At 43.5% G+C, this 17,980-nt stretch overlaps 1 protein-coding gene across 2 annotated transcripts in view; it reads left to right on the top strand.

Moving 5' to 3' along the window:
- The window catches only part of CDK5RAP2 (CDK5 regulatory subunit associated protein 2), a 70,788-nt gene extending 56,225 nt beyond the window's left edge, over positions 1-14,563 (top strand). For both annotated transcript variants that reach the window (XM_038156251.1, XM_038156250.1), the window contains 10 exons: positions 749-865; positions 1,130-1,319; positions 1,528-1,649; positions 3,044-3,292; positions 4,238-4,327; positions 4,829-5,088; positions 7,908-8,054; positions 9,945-10,083; positions 13,008-13,054; positions 13,927-14,563. In XM_038156251.1, coding sequence (XP_038012179.1) covers positions 749-865; positions 1,130-1,319; positions 1,528-1,649; positions 3,044-3,292; positions 4,238-4,327; positions 4,829-5,088; positions 7,908-8,054; positions 9,945-10,083; positions 13,008-13,054; positions 13,927-13,986 — 1,421 coding nt within the window. In that variant the 3' untranslated portion in view covers positions 13,987-14,563. The remainder of the gene's footprint in view (positions 1-748; positions 866-1,129; positions 1,320-1,527; positions 1,650-3,043; positions 3,293-4,237; positions 4,328-4,828; positions 5,089-7,907; positions 8,055-9,944; positions 10,084-13,007; positions 13,055-13,926) is intronic.
- Positions 14,564-17,980: the final 3,417 nt, after the last annotated feature.

The raw sequence follows: 17,980 nt of genomic DNA, 5'->3' as shown, positions 1-17,980 counted from the left end.
AGCTTCTTGTGGAGGCTCTGGAGGGAAATCCAGCCCTTGGAGGACAGGGGATCTCATCCTCAGAGGTGTGAGAAGAGGAGACACAGGGTGAGTTGAGCTCTGGAGGGGCCTGTTCCTCTCCATGGCTGCTGATGGGTGATCAGGACTGGCTTATTTATCTAAATGTTAGAAACACGGATTTAAGAGGGATAAATCTTCATCCCTGTGATCATAAATGGGCTCTGAGTTTGTAATCTGAGGCCAGGACAGTGACTCCAGCCTTGTGCTCTTGCTGTGTGGTAAGAGATCTCTCACCAGACTGTTTACAAGCCTCTCTGCATTAACCCCTGTGGATTAGCTGGTAGAATCCCATTGTTCTCTCACTAAAAGTATGAGCAGAGCAAGACTAAAATACATGGTAAACCCTCCTTCAGTTTTCTTTCCAAATCATAGCAATGTCACAAAATACTCCTGCGTTTTGTCCTGTTGGGATTTGAGCTGATAGGTAAAGACTGCCAGGGATAATTCTGCAATTTTAGTAATGGTTGCCCAGCAATGAGAGGCACTTGTGCTGCACAGGGCTTTGGATTACTTGGCATTAACCTGAGCTGCCTTTTAGCCTGTAGTGATAACCTTCAAAATATATAGGGGAGAAATAGCTTTTATAGCATGTTTTTCTGCAATTTTTTAAATTGTTCTTGTCTGGAAAGTTTAATCTTTAATGACCTAGAGATGACTCATAAATCATCTTTTATGTATATATTTATAGGTTCTGCAAACATTTTTATCCATGGCTCAGAGCAGCATAATTCCCTGACTTCTGAAATACATTTCCTGAGGAAGCAAAATCAAGTCCTGAATGCAATGCTAGCAAAAGGATCTAGAGGTAAAAATGTAAACTGTTCTTTACAGGAGTAGCCTGCACTCATCCCAGATCAGAAAACAATAAAATATTCACAGCCCCCTCATTAAATTGAATTAACCATTCTTTACACCCCTGAAATTCCATGTTCAACCATAAGCATTCAAGCTGGGATTAGCAGTGATGGAGTAGCAGCTGGATCGTCTCTGAAAAAGCTGATTAAGTTAAAAATCATAGCCTTAGTGCATTGTGGGCATTGCAGATACCTTGTGTTTCTTCTTGTTTCAGATAAACAGAAGGAAAATGAAAAGTTAAGAGAATCTCTTTCTAAGAAGAACGCAGTCATTGAGCATCTTCACGAGGACCATGAATGCATGAAGAAAGAAAACGAAAAGTTGCAAAAACAGATTTGCCAAAAGGAAGATGAGATCAGATACCTGACGTGTCAAATTTACAGCAGCCGCAATGAACTGAACAGGTATTGATTCTGTCCACATTTCAACATCCATTTAGAGAAGAAGCTGTCAGTGTGACAGGCGTGTGTTTAGCCATAGCCATTAATATTAATGAGGGGCATGGATGTATTCAAAAGGCAAGGGAAGAATTATGGAGAGAAAGAGGAATGGATATTAGATTTTGAAAAAACAAATCAGAGTTTAACTCAGCTGTTTATTGGGACTTAACAGGTTGCAAACAGAAATTAATGTAAAGCAGCATCAGATCTCTGAGAATGAGAAGTTGCTGCAGTCGCTGCGGACTGAGATCAAGGTGTATGAGAAGCTGGAAGAAGCAAGAAGGAAGGGGACAGGTACAAATGCACACTTGGCTCTGTGCCCTTTGCCTTTGCATCTCTTCCCTCTGAACATGCTCTTGTCAAAGGCCAGGAGGGCTGGGTCACTGTTCCTTTGCTCCTGCTTGTGTCTGCTCTGCAGAGAGAGCTGACAGCCTGCTGCTCAGGTGCTTTCTCCTTGGCGTGACTGCAAGACTGAGGTGTGTCAGATGTTGTCTAGACACCCCCAAGTTTCCTTTATCTTTTTAGCTAAGCTAAAAACCAGAATTGAAGACTTAGTGGCTCAGGCTGGATGAGTTTCCTGGGGATCTTAGATATTTTCTTTTCTTCTGAAATCTTGCTGCTGCATCCTTGCAGGTCCTGCTTTCCCAGGTAGCTTCTGCTTTCTCTTGGGTGCACGGGTTGGGGGAGGGGGGTAGGTTTCTCCCTGGGGCTGGCAGAAGTGTTGGCACTGCTTTCTGAATTAGATGTTTAATAATTTCTTGTCCACTTCGTTGTTATTAAAAGTGAGAGGAGGACTATAGCTCACTATAGAGTTCTTCTTCCCCCTTAGAAAGAAGTTGTGCCACCACATAGCTCTTGGTGTGCTGAGGTAAAGAGTGGGATGCTTTCATTGCTGAAAAGCTCTTACCATATCCAGCAAATTTCCACTGGAAGTTCTTAAAAGTTGATTTTTTCTCCCTGCTCCTCCATGTTATGCCCTGCTGCCACTGGTTTTGCTGCCTGGCTGCAGCAGAAGAGCCCTGTAGGGACGAGGCTTTGAGGCAGAGCTGGCTCGGGGTGGAAGGGATTCTCCTTGCAGGGCTCCTGATGTCATTAGAGAGTGGCAGCACCCTCCTCATGCAGCTGAGCCCCTTCCCACTGTCTGGAGAACACCCTGAACAGCTGGATTTCAGCAGGAAAGAATGCATGGAGCTGTTTGTGTACTGATCTCTTTCTGTGAGAAAGCAAACACAGCCCTTGCTTTTCTCAGGTTCAGATTTGTTCCTCTGGTTGCCAGGTGATCACTGTTTTCTTTTTCCTTTGGTGTATAAAATTAAACTCCCAGTTCTACTCCATCCCTCCTCCACACTCTGATGTTCCCCATTCCTTTTCCTTTCCCCAGACTGCACTACTGCACTTCACATTTTGTAAATCCTCTTCATTCTCCTTTTATCTAAATTTTAGCTTTTGGCATGAGACATAGTAGCTTTTATGGATGAGGTAAAAAAAAATTTCAGTCCTTTAAATCTTTCAAGAGCAGAAGCAATTAAGACATGCTCTTTTTTTGTCAAACCTTTATCTTAATGCTGTTAGTAGTTAATTCTTAATATTGAGGATAGCACTGGCTATAACTTATGTGCTGAGTGTTCTGGTGGGTAATATTATTTTAATTGTTAGAGATGTTTGTGTTTCTTTTGAAATTGTCTCAGATCCCAGATGTGATGCCTCAGAAGAATTCCAGAAAGATCAGAAAAATCCACTTGATTTACACGAACTGCTGGCTGAAATCCAGAGCCTGCGAGTGCAGCTGGAGAGGAGCATAGACACCAACAAGTCTTTGCATGAAAAATTAGAAGAGCAGCTTTCCAAAGGGAAGAGAGAGGAAGTGGGCCCAGTGTCAGCTGTTAATATCAACTGTGTGTTGAAGGCAGGCTCTCAGCCCTGTGCAGGACTGGATGGTACTGTGCTCTGTGTGCTTTTGGCTACTGCAGAACCTGTGCCTCTTACAGCCTTAAACATCAGCAGCTCTCCTCAAATCCCTCTGCTGTTGGAGCAGGGGGTGAAGCGCACGCTGCACTGTCCTAGAGCAGCTGGTGCTTCCTTTGCATCCAAGCAAAGCAGAGTCTCTGGCTGGGAGGATGCCTGCAGTAAATTGCCATAAATTCTGCTTACCTGGGGGGTTCTTTTTTCACTGCTGAACTCTGTAGTGTTTGCTAAGGGTGAGTGTGTATCACTCAGGAATGATCAATAAGTGCACTAAATGGGCTCTGGATAAATCAGTTGTTCCCTCTTTGCCCTTGAGGAATATTTTACCTTTATTTCAATCACTGTTAAGTGATGCTGTTCTAGCAAATAAAGGGAAGTGTAATGTTTACACCCAGGGTTAGGTTATTGTTCCAGTATTGATGTACATGGGATACAGAGGGCACTAGGATCTTCCTCCTTAAAGTGCTCTGCACAGTAACAGCTTTCCATGTGTCCAGATAAAACCACATGGACCAGAAGGATTCCTTGCAATGTCAGCAGCTGAGTTTTTTAGATGTGCTTTTCTCCTAGGTGCTTAGGGAATGTGGAAGTTCTGAAGGAGGAATATATTGACAATCTTTAGTCTGGTACAGCTGAGAAAAGTGTCCTACTGCTTGTGGAGTTAATGGGAAGCTTATATTTGTTAATAAAATATGTTCATCAGGATGTATTTTAGATTTTTTAACTATGGCTTGATTTTGGGAGATACCTGGAATCTGGATAGGTGCTCAGGTATAAAAGTGGGTAAATACTGAAAAATCAGCTGGTATTCCCTGCTTCCAGGGGCCAAGTGTAGCATCAGCAATAAAAGAGCTGAAGAGCTGGGAGGGGTTTTAAAATCTAATAATACAGCTTTCCTTCTCCCTTTTTATATGTAGAAAATCTCTGCAACTGCCCTGCTGCCAGGAGGAACCGTGGTGAGCTGCAGAAGCAGCAGAACAGACACTGCATTTCAGCAGAGAACCCAGGTACACCCAGCCCTGTTTTGTGACTGTGTTCAAGGGGTCCCAGGACGAGGTGAGAGAGGAGAATCTTGACTCCATGCTTCAGAAGGCTGATTTATTATATTATGATATATATTATATTAAAAATGCTATATTAAAAGAATAGAGAGAAAGGATTCATCAGAAGGCTGGAAAGGAATAGAAAGGAATGATAACAAGAGCTCGTGACTGCTCAGAGCCTGGACACAGCTGGACCAATGCTTGGCTGTTAAGTAAAAACAATCCACATGAGACCAATCAAAGATGCACCTGTTGGTAAACCACCTCCAGACCACATTCCACAGCCATCAGATACTTATTGTTTACATTTCTTTCCTGAGGCTTCTCAGCTTCTCAGGAGAAAATCCTAGTGGCAGGATTTTCATCAAATATCACAGTGACACTGTTTAACAGCAGTCAAGGGCAAATCAGTTTTGTTTTTTTTTTCGTATGAGGATAAAAAACGACCTGATTTTTCTGTCCCAGGTACTCAGGCAGCCCCTCAGGGTGAGGTGGACAGTGCCTCCCTGTGCAGCAGCACCTCGGGCTCCAGCAGGACGTGCACCCCTCGCCTGGTGCCCGGCCATCGGATGTGGGCGGACAGGAGCGGCCGGCACGTGCTGGGCCTCATCGAGGACTACGACGCCCTGAGGAAACACATCTCAGAGGGGCAGCAGGTGCTGGCAGACATGGAGATGGCTCTCAGAGAGGTCACTGGCACCAAGCTGCAGGAGCCTGGAGTAAAGGTGAGTATTGGTTTCTCTGGGTCTGGATTGGAGGCGCTTGAGGCAGTAGTTCATGTTTGGACTCAGGTGTTTATTGTTTCTTATCAGTGAAACAGTCTCACTTCTGTGAGTTCAGCAGCTTTTCATAGAAGGCACAAAATGGCTAACAATCTCATGTTACAAAGTCTTTTAAGACTAAACTATCTAATTAAGAACTGACACCTAGATTATTTTCCCTTTTAACCCAATAACTGATCCCAAAGTGCCCCAATGTGGACTTTTCTGCCCAATTACAAAATGCCACCCAAACCCATGAAGAAGAAAGAAGAAGCATGAAGAAGAAACCCAGGACAACACCCTGTGCCCTCCATCTTGCTTCCATCCACAGCATACTAAAAATCCCAAAACCTAAATTTCTCACCAAGTGATTCACCTACACTACTCTCTGTAATCTATTTCACACTTTTTAGATTCTAGTCTATCCTGAAGTCTAAGAAACTTTCTCCATGAATGAGGGTCAAAGTCAGTGCTCCCCTGGGGGTCAGGGCACCCCAGAGCAGACAGAGAAATATTCCTGGTGCTCTGAGTTTCCACAGGTGAGCACTGAAATCCTCTAAAGGAGGGTGGATTTTACCCAGAGGCACAAAATGGTGCGAAGGGAAGAACTGACTGAATAACTCAGGATGCCTCAAGGTTGGCACAGTCATTGTCTAGATTGACTCAGTGGGATTCTGAGGTAGTTAATTCTAGGCCTTTAAGCAATCTCACTTTCAGTTTTGGCTTTAAATGAGGTAAAACTGCTTGATTTTGCTATGGAAGTCGGTGTTTGTTGTGCTGGAAATGATAGAAAAGCCAAACAAAAGCAGCAGCAGAAAACCCCAGGTAAAAATCTAAAATGCTGTAGAGGGGGTTTAAACTAGGGGTATGTAAAAGTAACCTAAGAATAAAAAGAATTAGGATTTTCATATAATGAAGACTTGAGATAAAGCCAGGAAATATGAGACAATTAAAAGAAATGTGATACAGAGCTGCTAAAGTTCTCCCCTTAGTCGAATTCAGCCTTTTAGTAACACCAGGTTATAACTGTACATTAAAGATGAATGTATGCTGATGAGGCTTGTTTCATATTACATTCATATTTCAGGGAAGATTTTTTAATATTTTTCCACTTCCAGGTTATCAGTTGAACATTTAACAATATCATAAGCTAGTCCAAAAACTTGAATATTTCATTAATGGTCAAATACGGTCTTCTAGGACTCAGTGTATCATCCTTTCTTCATTCTCTGACAGTGTTAGCACTCATGGTGCTCCTGCTGCAGTCTTAAGGATGCTTAACTAATAAAATGTTTATTTTGTCTTGAATAACCTCAGTCCTTTTTGTCTAGAATAGCAGAACTAGTTAGTGTTTACTTCTGCTAATTTTCTCTTACGTAATACTAATTTTTGGACACAGTTAATGATGGCATATTTGGGGGGTTTGAAAAGACACATTTGCCTACAAGCTTCAATTAAAGGGAAGGAACAATCTGTGCACATCTGTGGCATCTAACAAGGAACTAAAAACTTAAACCCCCAGCAGGAAGGGCCTGGATCAGGCATGGAAAACAGCAGCCAGTGGTAAAAATAATGAACCACTGGCATGGAGGGTGCTCAGAGACTCTGACTGGAGGCAATTTTGAGGATAGATTATGCCAATGTTTAAAAAATCCCATGTAGTGCTTTCCTGCCTTGGAGAGGGAAAGGAAACTAAGTGTCTAATGAAGGTCCTTTTCACCCCTATGATTTTATGATAATATAAATGCTGTAAAAAGCATGCTTACTGCTCTTCAGAAAACAGAAGGTCTTAACTGCAGGGATAAATTCGTGCTACTTATTTTTGCAGTTGTAATTAGTGAAGCTGTTGAAGGTGCAGTCTGCAACAATTCTGAAATTCTTTCTGTGATATCACATGTGTGCTCACTCAGTCAAATGATGCCTGAATGACACTTAAGACTCTCTGAAGTATCATATATTTCCCAATGACCTAGTTAACATACTGATAATGACTGAAAAAGTGATCTCTCTAAGTTTTTAACTTGTTTTGTTGGTGTAAAGATAAAAGCAGTAAGTTTCACAATTTGCAGTTTCCTATCAAGCCTTACATCACTGAAGTTTCAGACTACTTAGCAAATGGGATATTTTATGTGACAGGAGGCTTCTGGTTTGATAACAATGCTAAATAAATATTCAGATTGTATCCTGCATGGGGCAGGAACTGCAAATGCTTTTTTTTCATTACCCTTCCCCCTTCTGTAGCACCATTGCTTTGGTAATTCATTTGATCCCCTCACATTCTTTCCCTCCTTTATTTCACATTTATGCAATTTCCTCCATTTGGTTTCTCATCTGTCAGCAGAGGAAAACATTTTATGTGTACCCTGATAGTTATTTTAGCATTAAATGGAAGAGTTTAAAGGGTCTGCTAAGGAAGAAACATCTATATTGCTTAAATTGATGTCTGTAATCATTGACTTTCAAATAACATGACACAAAATGCAAATGAAGAAAGAAGAGAGTTGCCAAGTGTTACCATGTGGCATAGCAAATCTAGTAAATATAATCTATTGTTAATCATGGTTATTGATTAGGATAAATCCCCTCCCTCACTGAAATTCTCAGATAATACATAATTCAGCAGCCTTTGTTAACTAACTGATTAGTTTTTATGGCACACAATGGCTGTGTACATTATCTTAAATATGGAATCACACCAGCTGCATTAAACCCATTAATTAAGATTACATTTTCATAGTGGTTTAAGTATAAAATATAAAAAAGTCTCTAATGCTGTGCTACAGGTACCAGAGCAGGCATCCCTGCTTGGCTTTTCCACGAACACTCACACGGTGCAGCAGATTTTGGAAGAGGCTGCACGTTCCCTGAAGCTTCTCTGGAGGGTTTCTCTTCCCCTGAAAGCTGCTCATGGTACTGCTCAGGGCCTTCAGGTACTGCTGGGCTTCAGCTGGGCTGGGCTGGAGTTTTGGGGTGGTTTTTGGGACTTTGGGAATGTCTCCAGGAAGATGCAGCAGTTAGAGATGTGTCATTTTGGAGAATCATGCCCCCAGTCTCCAGCCACATGGATTGAGTGTAAGGCTGAATATGTCCTGGTGATGTTGCATGGCCAGCTTCATTTACAGCATACTTTGTAATAAAAATGGAATATCTAATCGTGTTACATGACATCCAGGAAATCCAGGGAGGTGGCAAATGCTCCATCTCAACAAGAAAAGGTTTGGGCTCCCTGTTACTTGAACCAAATTCAATTTGATTCTGTGTCAATTGGTAAGAAGAGAAACATCAGCAACTTTGATGTAATCTCAGCTACATTTTCTTTTATGTTCTTGATGCCAAAGTGGTAAAAGAAGAAGCTTTTGTAAAAGTGTGACAAAACCCCAAGACATGTTTTATAACACTTTAACAAAAAAGGATTGCACTATGCAAATGCATAAAAGTAAACTAAATGAGGAATGAAATATCTCTGCTGTCAGAATACCACCACTCAGCATTGAAACTGTTTCAAACCCTGGCTTTAAAATAAATCTAAAGTGATTTCACTGAGTTTTTGTAGGTGTTGATTAAGGGAAGCAGGATGTTTCTGAAAAAACACTCAAACTTTGGAAAAACAAACATTTTCTATATAATTTCATAACAGTTTTGGGGATATTTTTTAGCATCCTTAAGTATATAACATCACAAAAGCAGTGGGAGTGAAGTTTGCTGTCTGATACATTCACTGATGTTTCAGCTCCAGATTTGGGATGCCTTGGCAAGAGTGTGTACTTCCATTTTTATCCTCATGTGTGTAATCCATGCAGACAGCTCCCTGCTGGCCTGGATTGCAGGGATTGAACATCCCTCAGCCACACAGGGCTTCCAGGATGGGGGGAAGCATCTCCTGCTTTCCTGTCACTGATCTGAACCTTGATTTGGATCAGCCACTTCTGCAAGGCTGATTTTAATGTGTGTGGGAGTCTGAATTCCCAGGATGATCCTAATTAGAGCCAAACAGATTTTTTTCTGGAGTTTCTTATCCAACACCCCCTGATCTTATGGATGTTAGATTGCTCCTGATGTCTTAAATGCAGAATATGCAAGAATCTCTCTCTCTCTTGAAGTTTGGGTTCTAAAATACTCTGAGTATTCAGTGCCTTCTCTGCAGCCCCACAGGAGTTGGGAGTAATCAATTCTTCAGCAGAGATAAATAGTGGGGGCAAATTCCAGAAGTTTTATTACTTGACAAGTGGCACAACAAGAAAAAAAGTTCCAAGCTTAAATCTGCACAAGGACCCAAATCAGTGACACTGGCAGATGTGCCAGGGCTTCTCACAGTCCTGTTTTGCAAGTCACTGACCAGAACTTTGTTGGCATTGGTGGTGAAAACTGAACCTTAATAACAATACTGTCAAATAATTTTGCAGTTAAACTGTCCCAGTGCCTTGTAGCCCTGGGATAAAGCAGCATCAGCCATTAACAGAACACAGGGAGGAGGCTGGAATTCTGAACCTGGCACACAGGGCACTGATCCCTTGGCACATCCCTTCCTTATCTTTTCTAGTTAAAAGCAAAAATAGGCACCTCTCTAATAGACTTCCCTCAGTCTAACAGAAAAATTACTTGCTCTAAATTCCAGCTAAGATTTGGAGTTGTATCACAGAATCTGGTGTCACGGGGGATGTGAAGGAGGAAGGACAGGACTCAGTGGTGCTCCTTCCTCCTTTGAGTTGTTGTTCTCCAAGGAAGCTTGAGGGTGCTTGCACAAAAGTGTTGAGCAATTCCCAATGTAGAAAGTACTTTTAGCCAGTAGTTTAATATCTTACTTTCTTCTCTCCATTTAGGATGAAGGAATGAAAGCAGAAATATTTAGGTTACGTAAGAAACTGTCTGAGCAAGAGAAGAAGTTGCACAGCACAGTGAAACGCCTGCACTCCACAAACCAGCTGAAGGAGAACATGGAGAAGGTCATCATTGACCAGTGTGAGTGTGTGCTTCAATAATGATTCTGATTTTATTTCTGTAGGCTGTGGCTGCCTTTAAAATTGGTGCTCCCTTGTGTGGCCCAGACAGGCTCAGGCTGTGCTGAGCTGGTGGAGCCTCATTCCAGTGGGTAGAAGTTGCCCAAAGTACAAAAGGCTGTCGAGGATATCATGGGAAGCTGTTCATGGTTTTACACAAACCACTGACAATGTGTCAATCCATGCAGCTGCCACTAATTCCTCTTGGGTTATTCCATTTTGGATACTCCTGTTTCCATTTTACAACAGCTCTGGACAGAGGCAAAGTTTCTGTTTGCTGTAAACCTTTTCAGCCAAAGTTTTTGACATTGTCAAAATTGTGATTTTGCCTCAGTCTTAATAAATGTGGAATTAGGCTTTTACATTTTCTGAGGTACTGCCCTGCAAGGAGCTCTGTCAATGCTCTGCACCAGACTGAGAAGTGCAGGAGAACAAGCTCAGAATAAGGCAAACAAAAGCTTGCTATGAGCAATTTTTTAAAGAAAAATTAGGGCATGCTGTGGAATTATATTTTTACCCTTAGTTGCCCATGTCTAGAAAATGATCTGGAAGCATGAAACAAGTGGGATGTAGGGAGTATTGTAGCTGTGTTAAGCCAGGTGTCTGTCTGAAGAGATCCATCTCTGCTGCTGCAGACTTTAATCACTCACCAGAGATCTGAATGGAACTCTCCTCTGCCTTCCAGCCACAGCAGTGTGTCTGTTGTGGGAGGAGCAGTTCATTTTCTTCTATTAAAAAAAAAGAAAAATTTTAAAAATCCATTCTTGCCTCCTCTGAAGTGGTGGGACTGAATGGCTCATTCACCCTTGCTGGAGTGGCACTTGTGTTATCAGTAATTAATCCAGACTGGAAAATTTTCCACACCATACAAAGTGATAGAAATATCTGTAATATTATATGTTACTCAAGTCAGTTAAATGGAATGTCGAGTGATAAATGTTATTTTGCTCCATAGCCTGTAATTTTTATACCTAAGGCCCATATATCTTCTGCCTGCAGATTTTTGTTGTTTCAAGCATTTATGGGCTGCTGTTTGGTCACTTCTTTCAAAATTGCTATATTATATGTGTACAAATTACTTGTATTAAATCATAAATTATGTTTTGTTCAGGTTGTAGAGCCAAATAGCTCAGTTTGGGGTTGTCATGTAAAAATCCAAGCTATTCTATTATGTCTTTCCAAATAATTTACCTGGGGTGGATTCACTGGTCTGGTTTGTCCAGTTCCAGTGTCATGTCAGTCATTTCGGAGCTAGGCTGGGTATAAATCAACAGATTTTACCCTTATAGCAAAAATGTTATCCCTGAGCCACCCACACTTCCCTAAAGCAGACAGTGCCTGTTGCCCTGAATTTGCTCACTTTTTTTTCAGGGCATTCAGCCTCCTCTGAGTGAGGTGCTGGGAAACTGAAACCTGCATTTTCTGAAATCTCTGTAATGCAAATCTCTGCTTGGGAGAGCAGTAGCTGTGCCAGCAGTGGCACAGCTTCCAAATTCTCATCAGTGCCTGAATTTAAGAGTTTTGATTTAGAAAAATCTAGTTTGCCAGGTGAAATGAGTTTACTAGGAGAGCTCTTCTGAGCAGTGAGCACTCTGCCACACAAAGAAACCTGGATGTGATTTTCTCCAAGTTCCATTGATTATGGGAATTATGGATGTTGAGTTGCCTTTGTCTTAAAAGAGCAATTTCAGAAATGTCTCTCATTTGCATCTGTACACAAATTCCTGGCCAAGCCTACAGCAAAACCGAGGGACCACCTGAAGCTGCTGGATTTTATTAGGTTGCTTCCTTCAGTTTTGAGATTTCTTCCCTTCTCCTTTTGCTAGCAAGAAGGAAAAAGCACTGCAGTGGGTGACCTTCATTCTGCACACATCCTGTTACCTGCCTGCTCCAGTGAGGATATTCAGGTTCCCTCTGTTATGTAGCTGAACATTCCTAAATATATTTAAAGGCAGAGACTGGAACATTCTTGTGGCTCAGAGTCTTCTGTGTGCTCTCTCTGGTGAGAGCTCATTGCTTACAAACCTCATCTGAACCTCTGAGCATGGAACAATGCAGTGCCAAATTGCAGTAATCTGCCAGGGGTGTAATTATCTTGTGACAGCTCTACCCTTGGAGTTGTTGGCTTCTTATTGTTGTAATGAAAAATCTTTATTATGGTTAAATTGTTTGTTTTTGAGACTGGAATATCAAATTGATGATTGTGAGTGGTGCATTTCAGCAGTTACAGGACTGACACAGATTAGAGACTCGCATATTTAACCTGACATTTCTAAATACCACTTGTGTTTGGAAACACCCCCTCCTCCATTCACAGGTCTCCTGCTGGCCCCACAGAGACAGACTGGGCTGGATGAATGGAGAAAACCTGGAACCCTTCAGGGCAGGCCACTGCTTTTTGATTTCCCCATGGCACAGAGAGGTTGCTTTGTCCTTGAACTGACTCCTTTTGCCATCTGTCCTCTTCTCCCCCTCCTAACTGCCCTCCCCAGCCCAAGCAGGATACTTTAAAGGATCAAACTGGAGTTAAACCATGCACCATTTCCTCTTGAAAGGAACAGAAAATCTTCCTGTTTGACTTGGATGGAGGGATGAGCAGGGGCTGTGCAGGTCTGGGGGGTCCATGCAGTGCTGAGCTTTGCCTGTTTCACGTGGCAGAAAAACTTCAAAACCACTTGCAGGATGCTTAGGTTTGAAAAGCAGATTGTGGAACACAGGCCAGCAGGAAGAAATGACATTCCAGGGGTGGCTCAGCTCTGGAGCTGCAGTCCTGAGGGAATCCTCTGCTCAGACATCGTTTCATGTTTGGTCATAAGACAAATACAGGGAATTTAGAAAGACTTGCAGTATTCTTTTTAATCTTTTTAATCTCCTCTTTCTTTCCAGTGGTTTTAACACATGATGTCTTGAAGAAGGCTAGAGGAAACCTGGAAGTAAGTACAATTTTTGCTTGTATTGAATTCCTTGGTCTCTGCTAGTCAGAAACACACAGTGCTGTGTCAGGAGTATTTTGCAGAATTAGTCTGATTTGCTTTAGGTTTGCTGCCTAATCAAGCCTGGGTGACAGCAGTTTAGTGTGATAAATAGCCTGCTGTGTTTGATGGCTGAATTAAGAGTTTTATGAGTGACCACATAAACACCTAAACCCTCTCCTTCCTGATGCTTTCCCTAGATTAATATTCATGCCTGCCTTCATCTCCCAGCAGTTCATTTCCAGGAGAGCACAGCCTGATGGCCTGCCTGCTGCACGAGACACCCTTGGTAGAAGCTGGAGCCTGTGTTAGCCCCTGGTGGTGCTTTTGTTTTTTAACCACACACCCAACAGGGGCAGCTTTTGTCAGCAGCTCTGCTGGTGCAGGGAGCTCAATCCCTGGGAGTGTTTCAGGAATCCCTGCTCTGATTTGATTTCTCTTTTTCAGACTTTACTCCCTGAAGGATGCAATGCATTCCTGGACTCTGAAATCCCACCCTTCCCCTCTCACCCCTCCACTCTGAATAACTGGACAATTCCCAGCCCCTCCTCACATTTTCCTCTAACCTTTTGCATGCATCCCTTCTCCCTCCTCCCCATCAGCAGCAGCATCTCCCTCTGCAGCTGCTGTGCTGTTCTCAGCCCTACCTGAGCTACAAAGTGATGACATAAAACAAATCTTTCTGCTCACAGAAGTCTTAACCACTTTAATTTGAAGATCTGATGAACACAGGAGCTGCTCTTGGCACATCCTTGTGCAGCAGGATGGGGTTGGGACAAACTGTGGGCATTGAAGTACTGTACAATAATTATAATTACTGCTTTTCTGACCAGGTTCCACCAGCTGAGAATCAAAAATCACCTTCCTACACCAGCAAAAAAAGGATTCTCTGAAGGAGAAAGTTCTGCTAACAGAGACTGGTTTTGTGAGTGTTGTTTGCTTTGTGCTGCCTTAATATTTATTGATGTAAAAAAGGTTTGTTCAGCTATTTTAATGGAATCAGCCTTTGACCAAAAAAAAAAAAAAGGACAAAAAATGACACCTTTTGGTAAATAACTTATTTAACATTTTCTGTAATGTAAAGATGGTTTTTAATATTTATTACAGAAGCAAGGTACTGCAGGTGTGGAGGAAAAATCCAGATTTTTTTAAAGTTGGCACATTTGAAATTTTATATTTGTACTTGCCATGTTGTAAAACTATTTGTTGTTGTAGTCAAACAGGTCCTGAAAGAATCAAGAATGTGATCCTGTTTCTCTCCTGCTAAAAGAATGTAGGTTAAAAAAAATACTCTGCCAGTTGTCATTGTTTTGTAGCAATGTGAAAAAATGTTAAATATTTTAAAGCATTTTAACCATCTCTGGAAGGTTCTTCTGGAATCTGTCTGATGCTGGGCTTTGTGTTAGGTACTTAGATTGATGGTGTGTCTGAAATTGTTACTTAGAATCAGACAATTAAAATGAAAAATAATCACAAATGTGTTTGTGTTATTTTGTTTAAAACCTCAGACTCGGGCATTCCTGACCAAAGCAGCCACATCACATCATTTATTTCCTGAGTGGCACAAAGTGGGCTGGGAAAATAGTTCAGTTTAACATTCACAGCGCCATAATTTGCAGTGATTTTTGGTCACAAAAGCAGAGTTTGTGGTGCAAGCATGACTTTATTGAACTGATTTTGCACAACGCACTGTTTTTTCCCCCTCAAGCTGATGGCATCCCCATTGCACAAGGAAATTTGCCCTTGGCATCCAAGCACTGGGACTGGGAGATCCCAATACAGGCTTGGGGTTATACTGGCCCTTGGATTTTGCCCTTTTGTAATGGGCTGCCACAAAACTCTTGAGTTTGTGTTCTGAGGGTGGGGAGAGCTGGAACTTCACCCACCCCTGAGCTGGGGCTGTTCCCTGCACAGGACATGGGGGGAAAGGACCTGGAATCCCATCCCATCCCATCCCATCCCATCCCATCCCATCCCATCCCATCCCATCCCATCCCATCCCATCCCATCCCATCCCATCCCATCCCATCCCATCCCATCCCATCCCATCCCATCCCACCCCTGCCATGGCAGGGACCCCTTCCTCTGCTCCAGGGCGCTCCCAGCCCTGTCCAGCCTGGCCTGGGACCCTTCCACAGCTTCCAGGGCCTCCCCACCCTCATGGGGAAGAAAAGTTTCCTAATATCCAGTGTAAACCTCCTGTCTCTCAGTTTAAGGCATTCCCCTTGTGCTGTCACTTGAGGGCCTTGTAAAGAGTCTCAGTCCCATCTTTGCTGTTTGCTCCCCTCTGGTCCTAAAGAGGCCACGACTGGATCACCCCAGAACCTTCTCTTGTCCAGGCTGAGCAGCTCCCAGCCCTTCCTCGCAGGAGATGTCACGGGTTATCTGCACGGGGGGTGCTCTCTCCCATCCCTTCCTTCCCCACAGCCCCTGTGCACGTGGGGTTTTTTTGGAGAGAGCCACCCTAATGCCTTGCACTTCCAGGGTGCCTCTTCCCCTGCTCCCTGCTGGCTCCCTGCGTTTAATTTCCCAGCCCAGGCCTTTTCTGAGACACACAAATGGATTTGTGGGGGTCCCACAGCCTTCTGCAGTGTCATCTTCTGGGAGGTGCTCTGTGCCCTGCAGACCCTGTGTCCCTGAGTTTTCCTGGAATTAATTCCTGGTGTCTGGAAGGTTCTCTGTGCCCAGCAGAACCCCTGTCCCTGAGTTTTTGGGAATGAATTCCCGGTGTCTGGGAGGTGCTCTGTGCCCTAGAGAACCCCTGTCCCTGAGTTTTCCTGGAATTAATTCTTGATGTCTGAGAGATGCTCTGTGCCCTGCAGAGCCCATGTCCCCGAGTTTTCGGGAATGAATTCCTGGTATCTGGGAGGTGCTCTGTGCCTGCAGAGCCTGTGTCCCTGAGTTTTTGGGAATGAATTCCTGGTATCTGGGAGGTGCTCTGTGCCATGCAGACCCTGTGTCCCTGAGTTTTCCTGGAATTAATTCCTGATGTCTGGGAGGTGCTCTGTGCCTTAGAGAACCCCTGTCCCTGAGTTTTTGGGAATGAATTCCTGATGTCTGAGAGGAGCTCTGTGCCCTGCAGACCCTGTGTCCCTGAGTTTTTGGGAATGAATTCCTGGTATCTGGGAGGTGCTCTGTGCCATGCAGACTCTGTGTCCCTGAGTTTTCCTGGAATTAATTCCCAGTGTCTGGGAAGTGCTCTGTGCCCTGCAGAGCCCATGTCCCTGAATTTTCCTGGAATTAATTCCTGGTGTCTGGAAGGTTCTCGGTGCCCAGCAGAACCCCTGTCCCTGAGTTTTCCTGGAATTAATTCCCGGTGTCTGGGAGGTGCTCTGTGCCATGCAGAGCCCATGTCCCTGAATTTTCCTGGAATTAATTTCTGATGTCTGAGAGGTGCTCTGTGCCCTGCAGACCCTGTGTCCCTGAGTTTTTGGGAATGAATTCCTGGTGTCTGGGAAGTGCTCCGTGCCTGCAGAGCCCATGTCTCTGAGTATTTGGGAATGAATTCCTGGTATCTGGGAGGTGCTCTGTGCCTGCAGAGCCTGTGTCCCTGAGTTTTTGGGAATGAATTCCTGGTGTCTGGGAGGTGCTCTGTGCCATGCAGACTCTGTGTCCCTGAGTTTTCCTGGAATTAATTCCCAGTGTCTGGGAAGTGCTCTGTGCCCTGCAGAGCCCATGTCTCTGAATTTTCCTGGAATTAATTCCTGATGTCTGGAAGGTTCTCTGTGCCCAGCAGAACCCCTGTCCCTGAGTTTTCCTGGAATTAATTCCCGGTGTCTGGGAGGTGCTCTGTGCCATGCAGAGCCCATGTCCCTGAATTTTCCTGGAATTAATTCCTGGTGTCTGGAAGGTTCTCTGTGCCCTGCAGAGCCTGTGTCCCCGACTTTTTGGGAATGAATTCCCGGTGTCTGGGAGGCGCTCTGTGCCCTGGAGAACCCCTGTCCCCGAGTTTTTGGGAATGAATTCCCGGTGTCCGGGAGGTGCTCTGTGCCTGCAGCCCGTGTCCCCGAGTTTTTGGGAATGACTGATTCCCGGGTCACATCCCGGCAGAGGCTGAGCCCGGGGCCAGCAGGGGGAGCCAGCCCCATTCCTCTGGATTCGGGGAAAACGGGAAAAGTTAAAAATAAACGCCGCGAATTGGGGAAAACGGGGGGAGGTAAGGGAAGAGCGTGCAGTCAAACTTGTTCTTCAGTCTCTTCACACATTGTTGTCCTCACAGCTCACTAAAAACGTCAAGTTAATTTTACTAAGTAGCTAAATTATAGACACTCAGATGTAATCAGAATCCGCTATACATTTCAACTTTCAGAATTAATCATCCTGCGTTTCTGAGTTATCACACCTGAAGGAAACAGCTGTACAGCTATATATAGCATTCCCCTGACTCTTGGTCTTCTCGCAGCCTTTTATTCCCCCCACACCATCTGCACTTCAAAATAAATAAATAACCAGGTTAAATGTTTCCCTTTCCTGAGATGATTTGCCACGTACTTCTTAATGGTCCCTGTTGTGCCCTCTCAGAGACCTTCTCCTGACCCCTTTTTTCTTCTGATAGGCTCTAATTGCTGCACCCAGTTCACACCTGGGCAGGTCTCACCACTGAGATTGGTTAAAAAAAAAAAGATGCAGGATATCATTACCTCTTTAAAAAACAGATGATCCTACAAGATCAAAGTATTTCATCTTAATGAGAAGTGCCTCTTAACCACACACAATTTACTGGGCTGGTTGAAAAATAATTAGAAAAAAAAATCCAGGAAAAAAGCTCACCAGATGGTGGCTGTGGAAGACAAAGCTTACCAAGTGTTAAACTTTGTACCCATTAAACAAAATTAAATTTTCCTTTAAAAATAATTATGCAGGAGAAAAATAAGCAGCATAAGCAAA

This window comes from Motacilla alba, chromosome 17 (assembly GCF_015832195.1).
Source record: "Motacilla alba alba isolate MOTALB_02 chromosome 17, Motacilla_alba_V1.0_pri, whole genome shotgun sequence".
Taxonomy (NCBI): domain Eukaryota; kingdom Metazoa; phylum Chordata; class Aves; order Passeriformes; family Motacillidae; genus Motacilla; species Motacilla alba.
This window is presented reverse-complemented; position numbering and strand designations above follow the sequence as displayed.